Source organism: Strigops habroptila, chromosome 11 (assembly GCF_004027225.2).
Source record: "Strigops habroptila isolate Jane chromosome 11, bStrHab1.2.pri, whole genome shotgun sequence".
NCBI lineage: Eukaryota > Metazoa > Chordata > Aves > Psittaciformes > Psittacidae > Strigops > Strigops habroptila.
This window is the reverse complement of record NC_046360.1, coordinates 13,959,161-13,978,004: the sequence shown is the minus strand read 5'-3', so window position 1 is coordinate 13,978,004 and position 18,844 is coordinate 13,959,161. Positions and strand designations below refer to the sequence as shown.

The window sequence follows — 18,844 nt, the reverse complement described above, 5'->3', positions numbered from 1 at the left end:
GCTGGTGCCGCGGTGCCGCGGGGCATTGTGGGGGCTGTAGGCGCCGGTCCCGCCGGTGCCGCGGGGCATTGTGGGGGCTGTAGGCGCCGGTCCCGCCGGTGCCGCGATGCCTCGGGGCATTGTGGGGGCTGTAGGCGCGGCGGGCGCAGGGCCTGGAGGAGCGGAGTGGGCTCCATGAGGTAAAAGCGGCCCCGGCGGCGCGTCCGGGCGGGTTCGGGGTCTCGGTTTGGCCGCAGCAGAGCGGGGAGCGGCGGGTAAGCTCTGCCCCGGCGGCGGGACGGGCCCGGTGCCGGCTGCGGAGGGCGGGGGGGAATTGTGGGTGTTCTCTTGCTGTTTGGGTCACTGCGGGGGGCGCTGCGGTGGCGTTAACCTGCCCGAGGGGAGCAGCTCTGCTCTGGAGCCAGGCTGAGAGGGCTGGGCTGGGGCAGCCTGGAGAAGAGAAGGCTCCTGAAGGGGAGACCTTAGAGCAGCTCCAGGGCCTAAAGGGGCTCCAGGAAACCTGGAGAGGGGCTTTGGACAAGGGCCTGTAGGGACAGGACAAGGGGAATGGCTTTAACCTGCCAGAGGGGAGATTGAGATGAGCTCTGAGGCAGAAGCTCTTCCCTGTGAGGGTGCTGAGGCGCTGGCACAGGGTGCCCAGAGAAGCTGTGGCTGCCCCATCCCTGGCAGTGTTCAAGGCCAGGTCGGACACAGAGGCTTGGAGCAACCTGCTCTAGTGGAAGGTGTCCGTGCCCGTGGCAGGGGTTGGAGCTGGAGGAGCTTTAAGGTCCCTTCAACCCAAACCAGTCCCTGGTTCTATGGCCTCGGTCAAGGACCTTCTTAAACTCATTAACAGCGTTAAGATCCATGGCAAGTGCCTGCCAGTGCGGTAGCAGCGGGTGGGATCCGGCCGTTTCCCCTTGTCCTGTCCCTATAGGCCCTTGTCAGAGGCGCCTCTCCAGCTTTTTGGGGTCTGTGGGGTTCCCTCAGGGCTGGGGCTCTGCCAGGGGGTGGTTGATTTCTAACCTGGTTCCCAAAGGAAACGGAGCCTGTAAGTGCCCTGAATGTGGCTTCTGCCATAGCCGCCATAGGGCACGCTTACCGAATTCCATCAGAAAGGGGTCTGAGGGCTCCAAGATGCCGAGATACTGCAGGTTACATGAGCATGGAAGTGGGTGGAGGAGAGGGATCCCATTAATGCCTTCAGAAAGGAAATATTCTTGGCCTTTACTAGACACCACAGAATCCCTTCCAGTCCAACCCATTCTGGGATTCTATGGCTGCTCCAGGGCAGAGCATGACATGGCCCTGTGTGGCATAACCAAGGTGGAAACATTCCCATTTGCCACCGTCTCTTCATGTGTTTGGTACTGTTTAACCTCAGTGAGGGCAGAGGGCTCCAGGGCAGCTCCAGTGCTGGTGGGAAAGAGGGAAATTTGGGGTTACAACAGCAGGACAGCCAGGGGCAGGGGAATCTTAAACCTGAAGTCGTTCCTCTACAGGAGTGTTGTTAAAGCAGCATCTCCATCAGGTTTCAGAACAGATCCTCAGGACACTTGCTCTGTCGTTTCGGTCCTTGTGGCTGCTCAGAAGGAGCTCATGTCTGGTTGTGCACTCATTTCTCTTAAGTTATTAACATTTGGCTCCCTGCATGCAGCTCCTGTGGAGATCTGGGGGTATCTGCAGTAGGGTAAGGCCTCTGCTTGTGCTGGAAGCCCAGATGAGGCCTGGAAGGTGCCCGACATGTTCCTGTGCCCTGTGTATGGTGCTCTCCCCCTTTGGAAAGGTCAGTTATTATCAAGCTCCATGTTTACCCCAGGTGTAATGGAGATCAGGGTCTGTCCCTCTGTCATTGGGAAGGTGCTGGCAGGCTCTGTGTTCCCGTGGAGACAGGAGCACATTTAAATGAGCAGCCAAGTATCATAAGCTTGACACTTGGATTTAATTAACTTCACATCTGCCTGGGTGTCCAGAGTAGCTGAAACAGCCCCGAGCCTGGGCTATAAGGCAGCAGGAAATTGAGGTCAAGGCCCAGCAGCAATCCTCAGGGTTCAGCGAGGAGAAAAGCCATTACACCAGACAGACCCACACCTGCGAGTGCCTGTTTTGGGGTCACCTTCCTCCCTCTGTCCACATCTTGGGAAATCAGTAAAAGAGCCCCCCAGCGAGTCCTAAATACAATCTGCAGCCAATGGGAAGTGTTTTGGCAGCAATTGGAGAAGGGGAAGTGTAGGCTGGTGCATGAGGTCCTGCCTGGAGTCCTACCAAGCACCTTGGCCAGATGGGTGAACCACCTACCATGCCTCAGAACGTGGCTGCAGGAGGGGGGTTTGTGGTTAATGCTTTTAAGCATCATGATACAAAGCAAAGCCCTGATTTTTGGTGTGTTTGGACTTATGCGGAAAGGCTTTTAAGCTGTCTGAAAGCTGCCTGTGTGTCCAGGGGTCTGTCTGCCTGATTTCAGTTGCAAATGAGGGGCTAGCAGTGGTCAGCTACAGCCAGGCTGAAGCAGTTCCTTCCAAAGCAGCTCCGTTGACTTGATTTCATAATGTCTAACATGGATTTAATTAGCAAATATCTCTGTTTGCAGCTGAATAATGCTCTTTGTTTACTGGTGGAGCCATGTGGGAACTGGAAATAGGTTACAGCCTTGTGCAGGAGCTGCTTTTATTCCCCACTACGAGCTGGGCACAGGGCACTGTGGCTTGCTGCTACTGCAGAGGCTCGTCAGAACCCAGCCAAGGCAATCCAGCATCTGAATCCTTAACAAGATGGAAATCAGTGTTCTTTGGAGGGGGTGATCTCTAGGAGATTGCGATGCTCCTCTAATTGCTTTATTTTTATTCCATTCATCCCCTGCAATGGGAATTGCTGAGAGGATTTGGGAGCCGGCACCTCTGGGGTGTGGGATCTGGCTGCCTGGAATCTGTAGGAGCTTTCGTTGGGGAAGGAGGGGGAAGGAGCTCCTGCAATTATTGCTGGTGGGGTGATGAAAGGAAAAGTTGGGAACAGGATTTCAAAGGCGGCTGCTGCTGGGCTTCTGCAGGCAGAATTCCCAGTGAGCGCTCTGGAAACTTGTGTGGGACCACTGCAGAATCTCATTTGTTTTCCTTGTTCAGAGCAGCTGAACTGCAGAGCTGGAGTGCAGGAGCCAGCAGCTGAAGCAGGAAGCTTTTCTGTTCCCAGGAACTTTGGGACACTATGGAATAAGACGCAGAAGGGGGTTTTCAGTACTTAAATGCCACAGCAGAGCCTGCCAGTGAGCCTGGCACTGGGGGCAGGAGCGTTCCCTCTGGATTCCAGCAGCCCCACCAGAGCACAGCAAAGCTGCTGATAAAGGATGGGGGGAAATTATGGCTTAATGTTCATCAAGCAGCACTTGGTTTTGGTTTCTGGGGCTGGAGTAGGACAGTTTCACACCACAAGCCCTACAGAGCTGAGTGACAGCATCCAAGCAGGAGCCAGGTCTGCTGTTTGCAGGTGAGGCAGTCTGCAGTCACACAGAGAGAGGTGGCTGGCTGGTCACCTCCTGATGGCATATTTCACCTGGACACCAAGGAAAGGACCTTAAAACAAAGAGATTTCGAGTTCAGCTGCAGTCTCTGTGCATTTGCCCTTCAGTATGAAGGTTTGCAGGCTGAGTCAGAATAATCAGATCATTCCATCAAAGGCAGATGGAGGAGACTCTGTTTTAACTTGTGGGGTGAAGCCCGAGAGTTTTCTGGGAGGTTGATTGTGAAGGGGGGTCTCGGGAGCAGGGGGTTGGTGCTGCTGCTCATGCGATGCCAGGATGGGTGCGCGGGTGCTGGGAGGGGGCTTGGCAGAGCTGGCTCAGCTCAGCACGCTCTGCTCGGGGGGATTGCCTGTGGCTGTGGCTCTGCATAAAGTCACAGCGTGGTTTGGAAGGACCTTAAAGCTCCTCCAGCTCCAACCCCTGCCCCGGGCAGGGACACCTTCCACTAGAGCAGGTTGCTCCAAGCCCCTGTGTCCAACCTGGCCTTGAACACTGCCAGGGATGGGGCAGCCACAGCTTCTCTGGGCACCCTGTGCCAGCGCCTCAGCACCCTCACAGGGAAGAGCTTCTGCCTCAGAGCTCATCTCAATCTCCTCTCTGGCAGGTTAAAGCCATTCCCCTTGGCCTGTCCCTACAGGCCCTTGTCCAAAGCCCCTCTCCAGGTTTCCTGGAGCCCCTTTAGGCACTGGAGCTGCTCTAAGGTGTCCCCTTCAGGAGCCTTCTCTTCTCCAGGCTGCCCCAGCCCAGCTCTCTCAGCCTGGCTCCAGAGCAGAGCTGCTCCAGCCCTCGCAGCAGCTCCGGGGCCTCCTCTGGCCTCGCTCCAGCAGCTCCACGTCCCTCTTGTGCTGTTGCCCCAGAGCTGGATCAGGACTGCAGGGAGGGTCTCCCCAGAGCGCAGCAGAGGGGCAGGATCCCCTCCCTGACCTGCTGCTCATGCTCTGGGGGTGCAGCCCAGCACACGGGGGGGTTCTGGGCTCAAGCACACACTGTTGGTCCTGGGGAGCAGGTTCTGAGGGAGGCTGTGATTGATTCTGAGCTTGTTTTATTTATAAAATCTTTATTTCTTGCACTGGTCTCTCTGCCATTTTTTAAATGCATTTGGCTGTCAAGGTGTCAGAAAGTGGAGAATCACTTCTGGAGTTTATCTCCCAGTCCATCCGTCTTTGGTATTTGTCAGGTTCCTGCATGTCACTGGGCAGGGAACTGGCAGCTCCCACAGGGTGTCTGTCACACCTCCAGCAAGGACAGCTCCTGGGATAGGACTGCGCTTAATCCCAAACCCCACCTGCGCCAGGCCCAGCACAGATGAGAGCACCCAGGAGGGCACAGGAGCTCTGTCCTGTTACTCCTCTGTGCTCCACAGCAGCATCTCCAGACGACACATCCGTGTGCGAGCAGCCTCTCCTGGGGCAAGAAAAGCACTGGGCACCTCCAGGTTGCTTTTGGTGGCTGTGGGTTGGGGGTTCTTTCCTCCTGGCTGCCACGCTGCTGTGATCTCAGCTACTGTGAGTGCTGTACCTGCTGGAGCAGACACGTCTGAGGATGGGGAGGATGAGGAGAGCAGCCCTGGGTGTGCAGGAGTAAACCAGTAGTGAGTGAAATGTTAGGTCCTTCAGTGTGGGTAATGCAGCCTCCCACTTGTGTGCAGGGCAGATGAGCTGGTCTTCATCTTGGAGGAGTTGCTGAGTTTCTTCCTTTCGAAGAGATGGACATGGGGGAATGTCCCTCCTCTTGCAGGGCAGCTTGTGGAGGTTGTGCTCTGGGGTTCAAGTCTGGGCCCCAAGTGGAGGCTGTGGGTAGACCTCTTGCTCCTGTTTGCACTGTGGCTGGTGCTGCTGCACCTTCGCTGGTGCAGGTGGAGCTGGGAGCTGCTGGCTCCCAGGGTCTCCGTTCTGTGGGTCTGAACTCCAGCATGCTCAGGGCAGGAGAGTTCCTTCAGCAGAGCTGTTGTTGCTTTGGGGAGTGCAGGCAAGAAATGCAGGGTTGAGTCTGTCCTCCCATGTGTGGGCAGCAGATGCTGCCTCACCAGCCTCTGATGGACAAGAAGATATACTGCTGGGCCTCCCCTCTTCCCCTGTCTGCCAACCCCACATGATTTGAGTTGTTCCCCTCTGGAAGCAGGCGCTGTAAATCCTGGATCGTCCATCCCCAGGGCTGGGCGCCGAGGAGCTGTCTGCTGCTTCCCAGCCACGCTGAGGCTGCTCTGCCAGAAGAGAGATGGGGAAAAGATACTTCTGTGACTACTGTGACAGGTCCTTCCAGGACAACCTGCACAACAGGAAGAAGCATCTCAATGGGGTGCAGCATCTCCGGGCTAAGAGAGCCTGGTACGACTTATTCCGAGGTGGGTTCCAATTGTCACTCCCTTTCTGGGACTGGGAAGGTGATAGATGGGGGGGAGATAAAGTAAATCAGCATTGATGATTTATATTGCAATTGTCTGTGCCAGTGAATCACAGAACCCCAGCCTGGTTTGGGTTGAAGGGACCTTAAAGCTCATCCAGTTCCAACCCCCTGCCACGGGCAGGGACACCTTCCACTAGAGCAGGTTGCTCCAAGCCCCTGTGTCCAACCTGGCCTTGAACACTGCCAGGGATGGGGCAGCCACAGCTTCTCTGGGCACCCTGTGCCAGCGCCTCAGCACCCTCACAGGGAAGAGCTTCTGCCTCAGAGCTCATCTCAATCTCCCCTCTGGCGGGTTAAAGCCATTCCTCTTGGCCTGTCCCTCCATCCCTTGTCCAAAGCCCCTCTCCAGGTTTCCTGGAGCCCCTTTAGGCACTGGAGCTGCTCTAAGGTCTCCCCTTAAGGAGCCTCCTCCTCTCCAGGCTGAACCAGCCCAGCTCTGGTTTGTGGACTTGATTCTGTTGCTGTCAAGCAGTCTCAGAGGCAAAGCCTCATGTGTCTGGATGTGGGAAGGGGAAACCATAGACGTCAGCTTGAAATGAGCTGGAAGAGACAGGGAGGGTGTTTCTGAGAGCAGAAGCTGCAGATAAAGCTCTTGGCATCATGAGCAAATGTGAGACAGGAGACCCGAGAGAGCAAAGTGAGTTACAGTTTCTGCAGGTGAGTGAGGTGCCTTCTGCAAGCCAGAGTTGTCTCTGATGTGTCAGGATTAAGGAATAGGGGTGTTTATATGGAGCAAGCAGGTGAGATGTGGGTTCTGAGCGTGGCTGTGGGAGAGGCTGAGGATGTGACCACTTGACTGGAGATCCCAGAAGGGTGAAAGGGCAGAAAGGGGAGAGCAGCACTGGTATGCTCAAACCTCCCTCAGCCAAGGGGGCGAGCAGAGCAGGAGGACTGGGTGCTCTGAGGTTTTGGCACAGGAGGAATTGAAGTTCTGGGGCTGGAGGCTGTGTCAGGACATGCTGGAGGAACATCCCGTGTCCTCTACCTGTTTAACCATCCTCTTCTCACCTAGCTTCGTGCTTGGACCTGGCTCAGCACACAGTTACCTTAGTGCCAGCCTGAGGAATGTGGTGGGAATGTGTGTCCAGTGTCAGAGAGAGCAGGACTGTGTCTTTGGGCAGTCACGAAGACTGAGTTTGGCTTAAACTGACTGAAACTATTGCCTGTATGTTCCTCTGCTTCCTCCTGGTTCCTCAGCATCAGGAGTTGCAGGCTGTGCTTGGCTCCTGGCTAGCTGGGTGAGGAATACCCTGTGGAGCTCTGGGTGGCTCTGCTGTCTGCTTAACCCCACGTGGAAGTTGGAAAGGTTCTCTGGAATGGCCAAGTGTGGAGGACCAACAGCCCAGTTCTAGCTGGGTCAGTGGTGGTGAGGCACATTTCCTGGTACTTGTCTTCTCCCCAGGCTGCAGCCCTTGGGTTTCCTCTGATTGATGAAATTCCTCATCCCATCCCTGATTAGGGGGTTCCTCTCCTCTCACCTCCAGACTCCGTGGCCTGGCATCAGCCAGTGCAAGCTCTTCCATGGAGTCTGTGGGAGCTGCTCTATCTTCAGGGCTCATTTTCCCCGGAATGTCTCCAGCAGGTGAAGGACCATTCCAGTGGTGTCCACTGGAGCCTCAGCACAGGGTTCTCCAAGAGCTCTTCTTGAGAGCTTGGTGGGTCTCCTTGAGCTTTCTGTGCTCCAGAGTCCTTCCTTTTCTGTCTTGCTGCTTTTCCCTGCAGAGTATGAAGCAGAGAGCAAAGAAGGTGGTGGTTGCAAGCTGGTGAAAAGCTGAAGCCAGGGCTGCAAACAGGGGCTGTTAACTGTCAGTTTGTCTGGTTTAAGTTCCTGGTTCTCATACAGAACAGCTTCCCACTAGGGAACTGAGCTGCCTGGGGCCACGACAGGATATGGGGTATTGCTGGGTAAGAGAGCTTTACCTTGGTTTGATCTTTGTCTCCCCTAGATGCTGCTGCTATCCTGCAAGAGGAGCAAACCAAGAAGCCTTGTCGGAAGTTTCTGCAAACAGGTGAGTTCTTGGGAGGTAGAAATAACCTCCTGAGCTCCAGCTGCTCCTCCCTGAGGAGTGCTGGGGAGCCCTGGTGTGTGTGTGCCTTGGAGGGAGGGAGGGGGGCCTGTGTGCCTGGCTTGTGGGTGTAACAAGGAGGGAGGACCCTGTGTGTGCAGCTCTCATGGAGCTCCGTGGCTTCTCTTCCAGGACAGTGTGACTTTGGGTCCAACTGCAGATTTTCCCACATGACAGAGCAGGACCTGGAGAAGCTGAGTGCCCAGGTTCAAGGTAAGGCCTCAAGCTCGGGGGGCTGTGAGGAGGAGGAGCTGCTGCAGGGACTGGGGGCTGCAGAGGGGCACGTGGGGAGCCTGTGGTGGTTCCTTCCCGCCTGCCTCCCAGTGCTGTGTGAGCCTGGAGCGTGGCTGGCAGTGCTGCAGGTCTTCATGTGCTTCTGCTCTTCATCTGCTGGCACAGGCACAAACCTGGAGCTGAGCAGTGCTGTCACTACTCAGCAACAAGCAGCTGAAGCAGAGTGGGCTTTCTGAGCCCTCGGGGGTTTGTTCAGTCGGGGAATAAAAGCTGCCAGCAGCAGAGGGCACTGGTACATCACTTCCCCTTCAATTTATGGATTTCATTTCCCCCACCTCTCTGCTATTACCAAGGAGCTGCTGCTTCTGCTCTTGGGAAGAGCCTGCTGTCACTTGGGTTGTCCTGAGGACACAGGGTCTTGGGTCCAGAAATGGCCTCTGCTCCCGTGGCTTGGGTGGAAGTGAAGCTTGGGCAGAGGAATGGCAGCTGCTCCCCTGCTGGGAGTCTCCAGAGCACTCCTGAACTTCTTCATTCTGGGAATACCACCTCCTTGCCCTAAAAGGGATGGCAGCTCTCTCTTCTCTGCAGGATTCATTGCTTTGGTGGATAGAAATGTGAGTGAGGTGTTGGTGAGAGCTTGTGGAACAGTTCAGGTCTCCACTGGAGATCATCTAGTCCCAACCCGACCTTGCTCAAAGCAGGGACTCCCTGTGGTACTGGGGAGCCCAGCACTGGACACAGCACCCAGACATGGGCTCCCCAGTGCGGAGCAGAGACCTGCTGGCAATGCTCTTCCTAACGCAGCCCAGCTCCTGAGCAGCCCTTGTGCCCACGCTGCTGCAGCAAACTTGTTTTGCCAATAGTCTGACAAAACCAGGCTTAAGTGTTGAAAGTGTGTGTGTACATCATGCAGACATATGAGATTTCAGAGAATCACAGAATCAGCCAGATTGGAAAAGCCCTTTAAGCTCATCCAGTCCAACCATTCCCCAGCACTGCCAAGGCCACCACTAACCCATGGCACTGAGGTTTGGGAACACTTGCAGGGCCGGTGACTCCAGCACTGCCCTGGGCAGCCTGTTCCAATGCCTGAGCACCCTCTGGGGAAGGAATTGTTCCTCAGCTCCATCTAAACCTGCTCTGGTGCAGCTTGAGGCCGTTTCCTCTTGTCCCATCCCTTGTTCCTTGGGAGCAGAGACCAGCCCCCTCCTGGCTCCATCCTCCTGTCAGGCAGCTGTAGAGAGCCATAAGGCCCCCCCTGAGCCTTCTCTTCTCCAGACTAAACCCCCCCAGGTCCCTCAGCCGTTCCCCATCACACTTGTGCTCCAGGCCCTGCACCAGCTCCGGGGCCCTTCTCTGGCCCCGCTCCAGCACCTCAATGTCTCTCTTGGAGCGAGGGGCCCAGAACTGACACAGGATTCGAGGTGCAGCCTCACCGGTGCCCAGTGCAGGGGGACAGTCACTGCCCTGGCCCTGCTGCCACACTGGTGCTGAGCCAGGCCAGGATGCTGGTGGCTTCTTGGCTGCCTGGGCACAAGCTGCTCATGTTCAGCTCCATCCATCAGCACCCCCAGGTCCTTTTCCATGAGCAGTTTCCAGCCGCCCTTCCCCAAGCCTGGAGCGTTGCAGGGGGTTGCTGTGACCCAAGTGCAGGACCCGGCACTTTGCCTTGTTGAACCTCAGCCCATTGCCCTCAGCCCATGGATCCAGCCTGTCCTGATCCTCTGCAGAGCCTCCTGCCCTAAAGCAGATCAACTTGGTGTCATCTGCAGATTTGCTGAGGGTGCACTCAATGGGGTAGAGCCTCTCTCCTGGCTCTGGGGAGCCGGAGGGAGGCAAACACTACAGAGCTGTTCCTGTTCTCCCGCTGCTGAGTCAGTCTGTGAGTCCCTGAGGCAACTCTGTGAATCAATCACTGAACAGCACTGGCACTCGATAAACCCCATCCCACCGGGCTGCGTGGGAGCCAGAGCTTCCCAACTGGAGCTTCCCAGCCAAAGCTTCCCAACTGGAGCTTCCCAGCCGGAGCTTCCCAACTGGAGCTTCCCAGCCAGAGCTTCCCAGCCAGCTCTCCCCAGAGCAGCAGTGCTGGGCTGTCAGGCACACTCCTTGTCCCTGCTGCTGGCCCCAAACCTTCTGTGCTGTGAGGTGTAAGTGCTGGGCTCCAGAGGTGGCTTAGGCCGTCAGCCTGTTTGCAGGAGCCTGCAGCATTCCCAGGCTCTGAGGGCTCCTCATTGCAGGGAGGTGGAAGCTCTTTGGAGCAGAGCAGAGCTGCAGGGGGAGGCTGGCGAGCACCCTGTGCTTGGCCAGGTTTCTGTGCCAGTGGCACTTGTTACTGAGCAGTGACTGTGTCAGACAGGTCAGGTGTAAGTGGAGAGTTGGCTGGTGAGAGCTGGTGCCTGGCTCCTGCTTGGAGCCCCTGCACTGGGATTGCCAAGTCAAACGTTCCATTAAACGATTAGGCTACAAGGAGTGATGGCCCGGGGACAGCAGGGGGCCTCGGCCTTGGCTCTGCCTCTCTAACATCAATGCCTGGTTGTAGAGTTAAATCCTGCTCACCTCTCATGGCATTGCTCCTGGGAAATCCCGTGTGAGCCGAGTGCAGGCTGAGCAGCACACACACCTCTGAATCCAACCAGCCGAGCCTGCAGAGAGCTTGGGCAGGGATTTGGTGAAGGGAAGAGCTCAGCAGGACTTGCTGGAGAAGAGCCCATCATATGGTGGACTGAATGGAAGAACCAGCTGCAAAAGCCAAGCTGCCATTCCATGGCATGGGGACATTTCACCACTCCTTAGGCTGCTAAACATCAGTGTCTCAGATGGTGAGGCTCAGGGCAGAGATTAGCAGCCCAGAAACCAGCTCTGGGGCAACAGCACAAGAGGGACGTGGAGCTGTTGGAGCAAGTCCAGAGGCCCCGGAGCTGCTGCGAGGGCTGGAGCAGCTCTGCTCTGGAGCCAGGCTGAGAGAGCTGGGCTGGGGCAGCCTGGAGAAGAGAAGGCTCCTGAAGGGGAGACCTTAGAGCAGCTCCAGTGCCCAAAGGGGCTGCAGGAAACCTGGAGAGGAGCTATCCTGTCTGAGCACGCCACATCTGGGAGCTTGTGACAGGCTTGCAGCCTGGGGTGGTTGGGGATTTGAGATGAGCTGAGGGGCTGGAAGCTCCAGAGCCCTCTCACCATGTTGTGCAGAGCCTTGTGTGGCCCTGCTGGAGATGGCCACGCTCTGCCTCTGGTGGGTTAACAGTGGATGGTCTCTTGGTGGGTCCACTCTGCTGCTTAACTCCTCTTTCCGCAGCTCTGGTGCATGGGTGCAGAAGCAGAGGAGCTCTCAGACTGTGTTGAACCCGTGTCCAGGGGCTGATGCTCCAGAAGAAGGTGCAAAGAAACCCTGTAGTGAAGTGGTGTAGCCCGCGAAGCCCTTTCTGGCTTTTTAAACACTGCTAAACCGTGGTGGCTCTTTCTTTGTCATGGAAATAGTGAACCTGCCCCTGAACCCCTGTCAAGTGTTGGGTGTTGGTAGGTCTGCACAAGCTCCACTTGCTAATAATGCACTTTCATTATTACAAGGGAAACGTTCTATTGTTCTTAACATTTGGCCTTTTTAACTCGGGGCATTCACCTTTTTAACTCGGGGCATTCACCCTGTCGTTTGTGTTAATCCTGTGGGTTAAGCAGGGAAATTTCTTGGCAATTGGCTGTTCTCCAACAGCTTCGAGTTTGGCTGCAGCCTGGAGAATATGCTCCTCAAGAAGCATCAGTTTACACCTTTAGCAGGGAGGGAGACATATTCCCAGCTCTTACCACATCAAAGCATCAGCCTCCTGCATCTGCTGCATCATTCAGCAGCGAGACACTTCCAGGCTGTCATTTTAAGCACAGTCATGTCAGGAAAAGTCACTATCAAATTGCCATCTTCTTGCCTCAAGTTATTGGCTCCGTGCTAACCCTGTCACTTCTGCTGGGAGCACTGACACGTCCCAGCCTCTTTGGTGAGCTCCGGCTTGTGAGAGGAGAGGCACCCACAGCTGGGTGAGTGTTTGCAGTAGCTCCTGTGCTGGGCAGAATAGGGGTGATCCTGCTGGGGTGGCTGTGGTCACCCGTTTAACTTGGTGACGAGCAGCTCTGCTGCTGCTTGGCTGTGGGGTGATACCTTCTTAAGCTGCTCATATTGCAGGGCCTCATCATCCTCATCTCTCTGCTGCTGTTCCTGTGCTCTGGAGCAGTGTGGGCTGCCACAGCTTCCAGCCCAGCGAGGGACCTGAAGGCTTATGTGTAGATCTCTTTGCTGGGTGACCTGCTCAGTACTGGTGGTTGTATCTCACTTATGGTGGTGCCTTGTTCAGGAAGAAAACTCATGCAGAAAGTTGCATGGGGAGAGAAGATAAATCTGGACTCCCACTCTGGCATCATTAGAGAGGTGCTTCATGACTCCAGATGCTCTTTTAATTGGCTGTAATTAGACCTTGAAGCAAACCCCCCAGTGAGAAGGAGGGTGGAAGGACCTTCACACCTCTTGCTGCTGCAGTCTGGCTGGCTGCACAGCCATGTACAAGGAGTGAGGGCTGGAATTGCTTTTCAGAGTTACATCTTGGAATAGCTGTTGGTATTCAGGGGTATTTCCAATCTCCTGGTGGTTTTGGTGGTTCCTGAGTGGGCTCTGTGTGCTTCAGAGGAAGAGGAGACCAAAGACAGAGCCAGACAGCTGTCTGTACCTGCTGCTGATTTCTCAGCCTGAGGTCTGGAGCGCTTTGGAGCAGAGACTCCTGGAGCTGGGTGGATGGGGAGCCAGCTGGATGTGTTCCTAACCTGGGCACCTGGGCCAGCACAAGCCTGGAGTCGTTCCACTGCAGCCAGTGTGAGCTTTTCTGGATGAGACGGTGAGTTGTAGCTGCTCCCACCAATTCCTGTTGTGGCACTTTGGGGCAGTGGCCTTGGAGCTCTCTGCTCTAAAGAGAACCTGTGCCAGTTTCTGGCCTGATGTGTGTTGGGTGAAAAGGAACTCTTAGTGGCAGGTAGAGGCAGGAAAGGTTTATCTCTGATTTTTCCTCCCTGCCTCATCGAAGCCTCCCACAACTGCTGCTTGTCCCCTTGCTGAGGTGGGATGTGCCCAGGTACTCATTGCATGGAGAAACCTGGAACAAAGGGAAATGAGGTGGCTGTAGTCAGGATTGCCTGAGAAGTCTAACCTGGGAGCTGAACTTGGTGCCCAGCTCACCAGACTGAGCCTCCCCAGTGCCCTCACCACAACCCAGGCTCTTGGCTTGACCCCAGATAGCTCTGCTGGGGCTTTGCTCTTTGGGAATAACTGTAGGAGGCTTGCACAGTGCCCTTGTCTCCGGGTTGCAGAGCAGCACCTTTCCCCAGCCCTGCAGCAGGCTGGCTGTGTGGTGGCAGGGGGTGCACTGTCACCCCCCCCAGCAGCACAGATGAACAGGCTGGATGACAAATGATCCATCTCCGGCTGCTCATTGTGCAGCACATTTCTGCCATCCCTATTAATATTCAACAGGCAGATGAATAATTGGTTGCCACCACCAGGATGAAGTGATCCTTCACTCTGCCCAAGCAATATTCATTTCACACCCTGTCTGGAAACCTATAATATTTTCCTTAGACGTGTGACATATGGTGGAAGGTGTGGAGCAGGCTCCTGGTGGGCACGGCTGCAGGTGGCTGCGCTGGGTTCACCTCTGCATGGGATCAGGGCTCCTACAGGACACGTGTCCATGGAGGGTTGGGTGAGCAGGGTGAAGGGGAATGACACCAACTGCCTCTGCTTCCTTTGTGTTAATACCAGTGTTTGGTTCTCAAAGTACCACGTCCCCTTCTCTGTGAGGTGGGAACTTTCCACTAGGCTGGAGATCTAATAGCTCTGAGCGTGTCCTCAGCCCTGACGTGCTGTCAGGAGTGTGGCTGTGTCAAGGACTTGTGCTAGACCCTGCTCCCTGCTCCCATCCCTTCCTGCTTGGTCACTGCTGAATGCCCCGTGTCTGGCAGTGTTCAAGGCCAGGTTGGACACAGGGGCTTGGAGCAACCTGCTCTAGTGGAAGGTGTCCCTGCCCGAGGCAGGGGGTTGGAGCTGGAGGAGCTTTGAGGTCCCTTCCAACACAGACCAGGCTGAGTGGGGACTGGGGGGCTTTGCTAACTGGGCAGCTGTGGGTTTCTGCCCACTGGGAGGGATGGGGAGTGCTGGGCTGCCCCACTGGCTCTATGCCTCCTGCCTGGAGGAGACAGTGCTGCAGGACAGGGTGCCTGCAGGCATCCATCCCTCACAACCTCCCCAGGGCAATGGAGGGCTCGAAAGCCTGGAAGCAGCTCACGCTGCCCAGTCTGCTGGTAGACAGCAGAGGTTTCCTGCTGCTCTCCTTGCTCGTTCCTAACTCACAGGAGAAAACACAGGTACTTGTTCCCCTCGCTCCTTCCCTCTGCTGTGCTCTGCTGTGACTGTGCACCTCAGCTGAGCAGGGCTGGTGACAGGCTCCTGCCCTGGCTCTGCGGGGCTGGGGATGCATCACACAGCGTGAGCCTTAACCAGAGCTGACAGCGTGTGTGACACCCCGCTCCGGCTGCGCGCACACCCTGCGCCTCGCACCCGCGCTGCCAAGCCTGCAGCCATCCGGACACGGCCCTGTCACTGCCGCCCAGCCGGGCAGAGGTGCCAGAGTCCCTCCTGCCTCTTGGAGGGACACGTCTTTGGAGAGGGCTCAGGGCCAGCAGAGGCTGTTCCAACCGAGGCCGATGTACCCGGGGGTGTCAGGCTCCCTCAGCTCAGTGCCGCCGCGCTCGCTGCCTCCGTTGTGCCCGGCTCTGCCTGGCTGGAGCTGTCACCAGCGAGGAGGCCAAGCGTCAGAGGGAGGCAGGGGGACAGGGGAGCAGGAGGGGCTGCCACAGGCAAACTGCGAACTCTCCACCGTGAGAAAGTCTGCAGGGTAACGAGCAGTGGGTTAATGGAGTGAAAGGGCTGCAGCAGGAGTGTCTGACAGCCTCTGTCTCTCAACCAGGGGAGCAGAGATCGAAGGAGCTGCGGCAGGAGGGAGCAGATGTCCCGCCTGGCACCATTGAGGACTGGCTGGAGAAGAGAGCAAAGAGGCTGAGCGCGGCTCAGAGCAACAGGTACGGGCTAGCTGCTGCTTCTGGCCTCACAGGGCACAGGAGAAGGTGCAGGTGATCGGAGGTCCCAGCTCAGTGGGACCCCCTGAGCTCTCATGTCACACTCACCCTGCCAGCGCTGCGTGCCTGCTCTCAGGACATGCTACAACACACACATGGCTCCAGCCATGTGGGGCCACATCAGGGATGTGTCTCCCCATGCACCGAGAGCTCGAGCCAGGCCTGGCTGCCTGTGGCTGCTGCCCTGGGGAAGCAGAGCACGTAGCAGTGCCTGGCAGGACAGTGCCACCGTGGTGCTGAGTTATTAACGCACAGAGTTCAGTGGCAGGAGCCCGTCTCATCTGTTGACAGCTTCTCCATCTTCCCCTGCCCTGTCTGCACATCCCTGCCAGGGAGAGGCTGGAATCAGCTCCTCCTCGCGGCATTCGCTGGGATTCGGGTCCTGCTGTTCCCTCGCTCACCTGACTGTGCCGCAGGCTGAATTGGATGACATTTGGGCAGGTGCCAGATCTCTCTTTTGTTCTTTATCTGTTTGCTCCTGTCCTCTCCTCTGTTTGGTCTGGGCAGGAGCTTCCTTCTGGTGCCTGTCTGGGCTTGTTGCGTTCTGTTCTCTCCATCAGCTTGGCTGCCCTTAGCCTTGCCTGGTGCTCACTGAGAGCCAGAACCTTCCAACCCCCTACACTTCACTTGCTGCATTTTGCTTGTCCTGCCCATGAATCCCTTGATCTCAGGGTAGATCAGCTCTTACAAAAGATGGCCATTCCCAGAGAAATTTCCAGACCTTCATAACTACTTGGTCCCTGCTGCTTCCAAAGCTGCACAAGACCTGAGTTTCTAAGGTTGTTGCTTTCAATAACAACCTACTACTCCAGGAGCTAAACACCAGCTACTCAAAGCTTCTCCTCTTCTACCCAGCTTTGCCAACACCTCCCCCTTTCACTCTTCTCCCCTGTGCTCTCCAGCCCCAGCACTGCTTTTCCAAGCAACTCTTGTGTTTTGATTTGTCTGCCGGAGAAGTTCTGTTGCATTGCCAGGGAAGAGGGCCTGTTCTAGGCAATCCCTGTGCTCCCAGTGCCTGGGGAGCCCCTGTTCCACAGCTGCTGCCGTGTTAAGCCTCAGCCTGTGAGTGTAGCTGAGTTTCTGTCTCTGCCTTGCCAGGGGCTTACTAGCAGGATACCTGGCAGGGAGTCATGAATGGAGCTACTGCCAAGTTCAACACAGCACCAAGGGAACGCTGTGTTTGACTTGATGTGGCCGTGTGGGCAGGTACAGCCTTGGCTGAAGGGTGGTGCTTCCTTAAAGGAAGTGATCTGGGGGCCCCGGAGCTGCTGCGAGGGCTGGAGCAGCTCTGCTCTGGAGCCAGGCTGAGAGAGCTGGGCTGGGGCAGCCTGGAGAAGAGAAGGCTCCTGAAGGGGACACCTTAGAGCAGCTCCAGTGCTTAAAGGGGCTCCAGGAAACCTGGAGAGGGGCTTTGGACAAGAGCCTGTAGGGACAGGCCAAGGGGAATGGCTTTAACCTGCCAGAGGGGAGATTGAGATGAGCTCTGAGGCAGAAGCTCTTCCCTGTGAGGGTGCTGAGGCGCTGGCACAGGGTGCCCAGAGAAGCTGTGGCTGCCCCATCCCTGGCAGTGTTCAAGGCCAGGTTGGACACAGGGGCTTGGAGCAACCTGCTCTAGTGGAAGGTGTCCCTGCCCATGGCAGAGGTTGGAGCTGGAGGAGCTTTAAGGTCCCTTCAACCCAAACCAGGCTGGGGTTCTGTGAACCCGGGCACCATTTCTGTCACTTAAATCAGCCCCATGGATGGAGAGGTGCCACGCTGCCTTCTGCCCATCATTCCTGCACCCTGGCTCGCCTCAAGGGAACAATCTTCACTTGGAAGCCTCCACCTGAGGTGTATTTTCAGTCACACTGTGCTGTTTCTGTCTGCAGAGCTGGGGTAGAGCTGAGTGGGGTCTGTGGGGTTCCCTCAGGACTGGGGCTCTGCCAGGGGGTGGTTGATTTCTAACCTGGTTCCCAAAGGAAACGGAGCCTGTCAGTGCACTGAGTGTGGCTTCTGCCATAGCCACCATGGGGCACACTTGCCGAATTCCATCAGAAAGGGGTCTGAGGCCTCCAAGATGCCGAGATATTGCAGGTTACATGAGCATGAAAGTGGGTGGAGGAGAGGGATCCCATTAATGCCTTCGGAAAGGAAATATTCTTCACCCTTTCTGGACACCACAGAACCCACGTGGGTCAGCCATTCCGAATGCTCCAGCTGTTTGCAAACCTTTGGTAGCACTTGAATCTTAGGAGACCCTGGGGAATTGAGTACCCAGACAGCATCCTCCCTATTGATCAGTCCTGCTGCTCACACAGCAGCTCATTACTTGATAGCTCTGCTGTTCCCCTTGCAGTGTGCCTCGTCCTGCTCCCCACCACAGTGCTGCTGCAGGGCTCCTCCTGACCGAGAGGGGCTAGGCATGTGTCCTGGGGCTCCTCTCTCCTCCTCAGCCCGGAAAACTCCCCATCAAGGGGATAAGGATTACAACAAATGTCTTGGCTCTGTGTTAGCTGCCTAGAAAACACTGCACTCAACTTGTGTAGCTGGCTCCTAGCCACATCACCGGCCCTGCAGGGAGAGGAGGGTGCTGCTGCTCCAGAGCATTATGTAAAGGAGATTCAAGAGGTTTCTCCTGGCATAACAATTAAAAAGATCCATCAGGATCAGAGGTAGAGGCCTGAGAAGCTGGAAGGCCTCTGTCAGGGCTTGTCCCAAGGAGCAAATGAGTTTCCTGCACTCAGGAATGAATGGAAAAGGTATGTTCCCATGAATTTAAACCTGCCCCAGCCAAGCACTTTCTTCAGCTGGAAGGAAGTGAGCAATGCTTCTTCCTTTGCGCTTCCTCAGTCAGGTGTGCTGTTTGCAGTGGCCTCAACTAGTGAACTTGAGGGAAGGACACAAAGTGTTTCCCGGGCTGTGAGCTGGAGGAGGAAGCCTGTTCCCTCTGCTGAAGGGTGCTTCTGTGCAAACACCCGTCGCTTTGGCAGCTTCTCTGCTTCCGAGGGGTCCTTGTCCTTTGGGAAGTGCACAGCTGGCTTTGGGATTCAGCCTGCTCGGGAAGGAACATCTGGTGCTGTTTGTTCTCCTCAAACCCAGCTGTGTGAGGAGTGGAGAGCTGGGGGCAGGAGGGGATGGGGGGCCCGCGGGCTGGGGCTAGCAGGGGGGCACAGGGGAGCTCAGCCCCAGCGCAGGGCCCTGCTGTCCCAGGAGCCCCTCTCACCTCTGCCCCTTGCACCTCCCCAGTGCTCTGCCTGAGAAACCAGCTCCCTTCCAGTTCCCGCCGGGCTGGCCACCGCTGCAGGAGCTGCCGCCCTCCCTGCAGCCCCCCCCGCCCGGAGGCTGGCCGCTGCCCCCCAGCCTGCAGTGGGGCTGAGGCGCAGGGACCCCGCAGAGGATGTGCTGGAGATGGAATTCTTCCTCCTCACCTGCTCTGGGAAAGGCTGGAATTATTTGTATACACTTTGCCATCAATAAACCCCCCCTGTTGCAGCCTGTG

The 18,844-nt window shown here is 56.5% G+C and overlaps 1 protein-coding gene across 7 annotated transcripts; it reads left to right on the top strand.

Annotated features, from left to right (window-relative positions):
* ZMAT5 (zinc finger matrin-type 5) lies at positions 1 to 18,844 on the top strand. 7 transcript variants are annotated; one of them, XM_030501625.1, is made up of 6 exons: positions 1 to 179; positions 5,615 to 5,837; positions 7,846 to 7,908; positions 8,098 to 8,178; positions 15,198 to 15,309; positions 18,592 to 18,844. In XM_030501625.1, the coding sequence occupies exons 2-6, from the start codon at positions 5,711 to 5,713 to the stop codon at positions 18,719 to 18,721; spliced, it is 513 nt and encodes a 170-aa protein (XP_030357485.1). In that variant the 5' UTR covers positions 1 to 179; positions 5,615 to 5,710; the 3' UTR covers positions 18,722 to 18,844. The 7 variants fall into 7 exon arrangements, with proteins under 7 accessions (XP_030357485.1, XP_030357486.1, XP_030357487.1 ...); XM_030501626.1 differs by having other exon boundaries at positions 64 to 179; positions 5,612 to 5,837; XM_030501627.1 differs by having other exon boundaries at positions 64 to 254.

Bases quoted from the DNA above. Each gene is read 5' to 3' on its own strand.
- ZMAT5 (XM_030501625.1), top strand. From the start codon at position 5,711: ATGGGGAAAAGATACTTCTGTGACTACTGTGACAGGTCCTTCCAGGAC. The intron at 8,179-15,197 runs GTAAGGCCTCAA...TCTCTCAACCAG, and splicing joins GCTGAGTGCCCAGGTTCAAG to GGGAGCAGAGATCGAAGGAG. The intron at 15,310-18,591 runs GTACGGGCTAGC...GCACCTCCCCAG, and splicing joins AGCGCGGCTCAGAGCAACAG to TGCTCTGCCTGAGAAACCAG.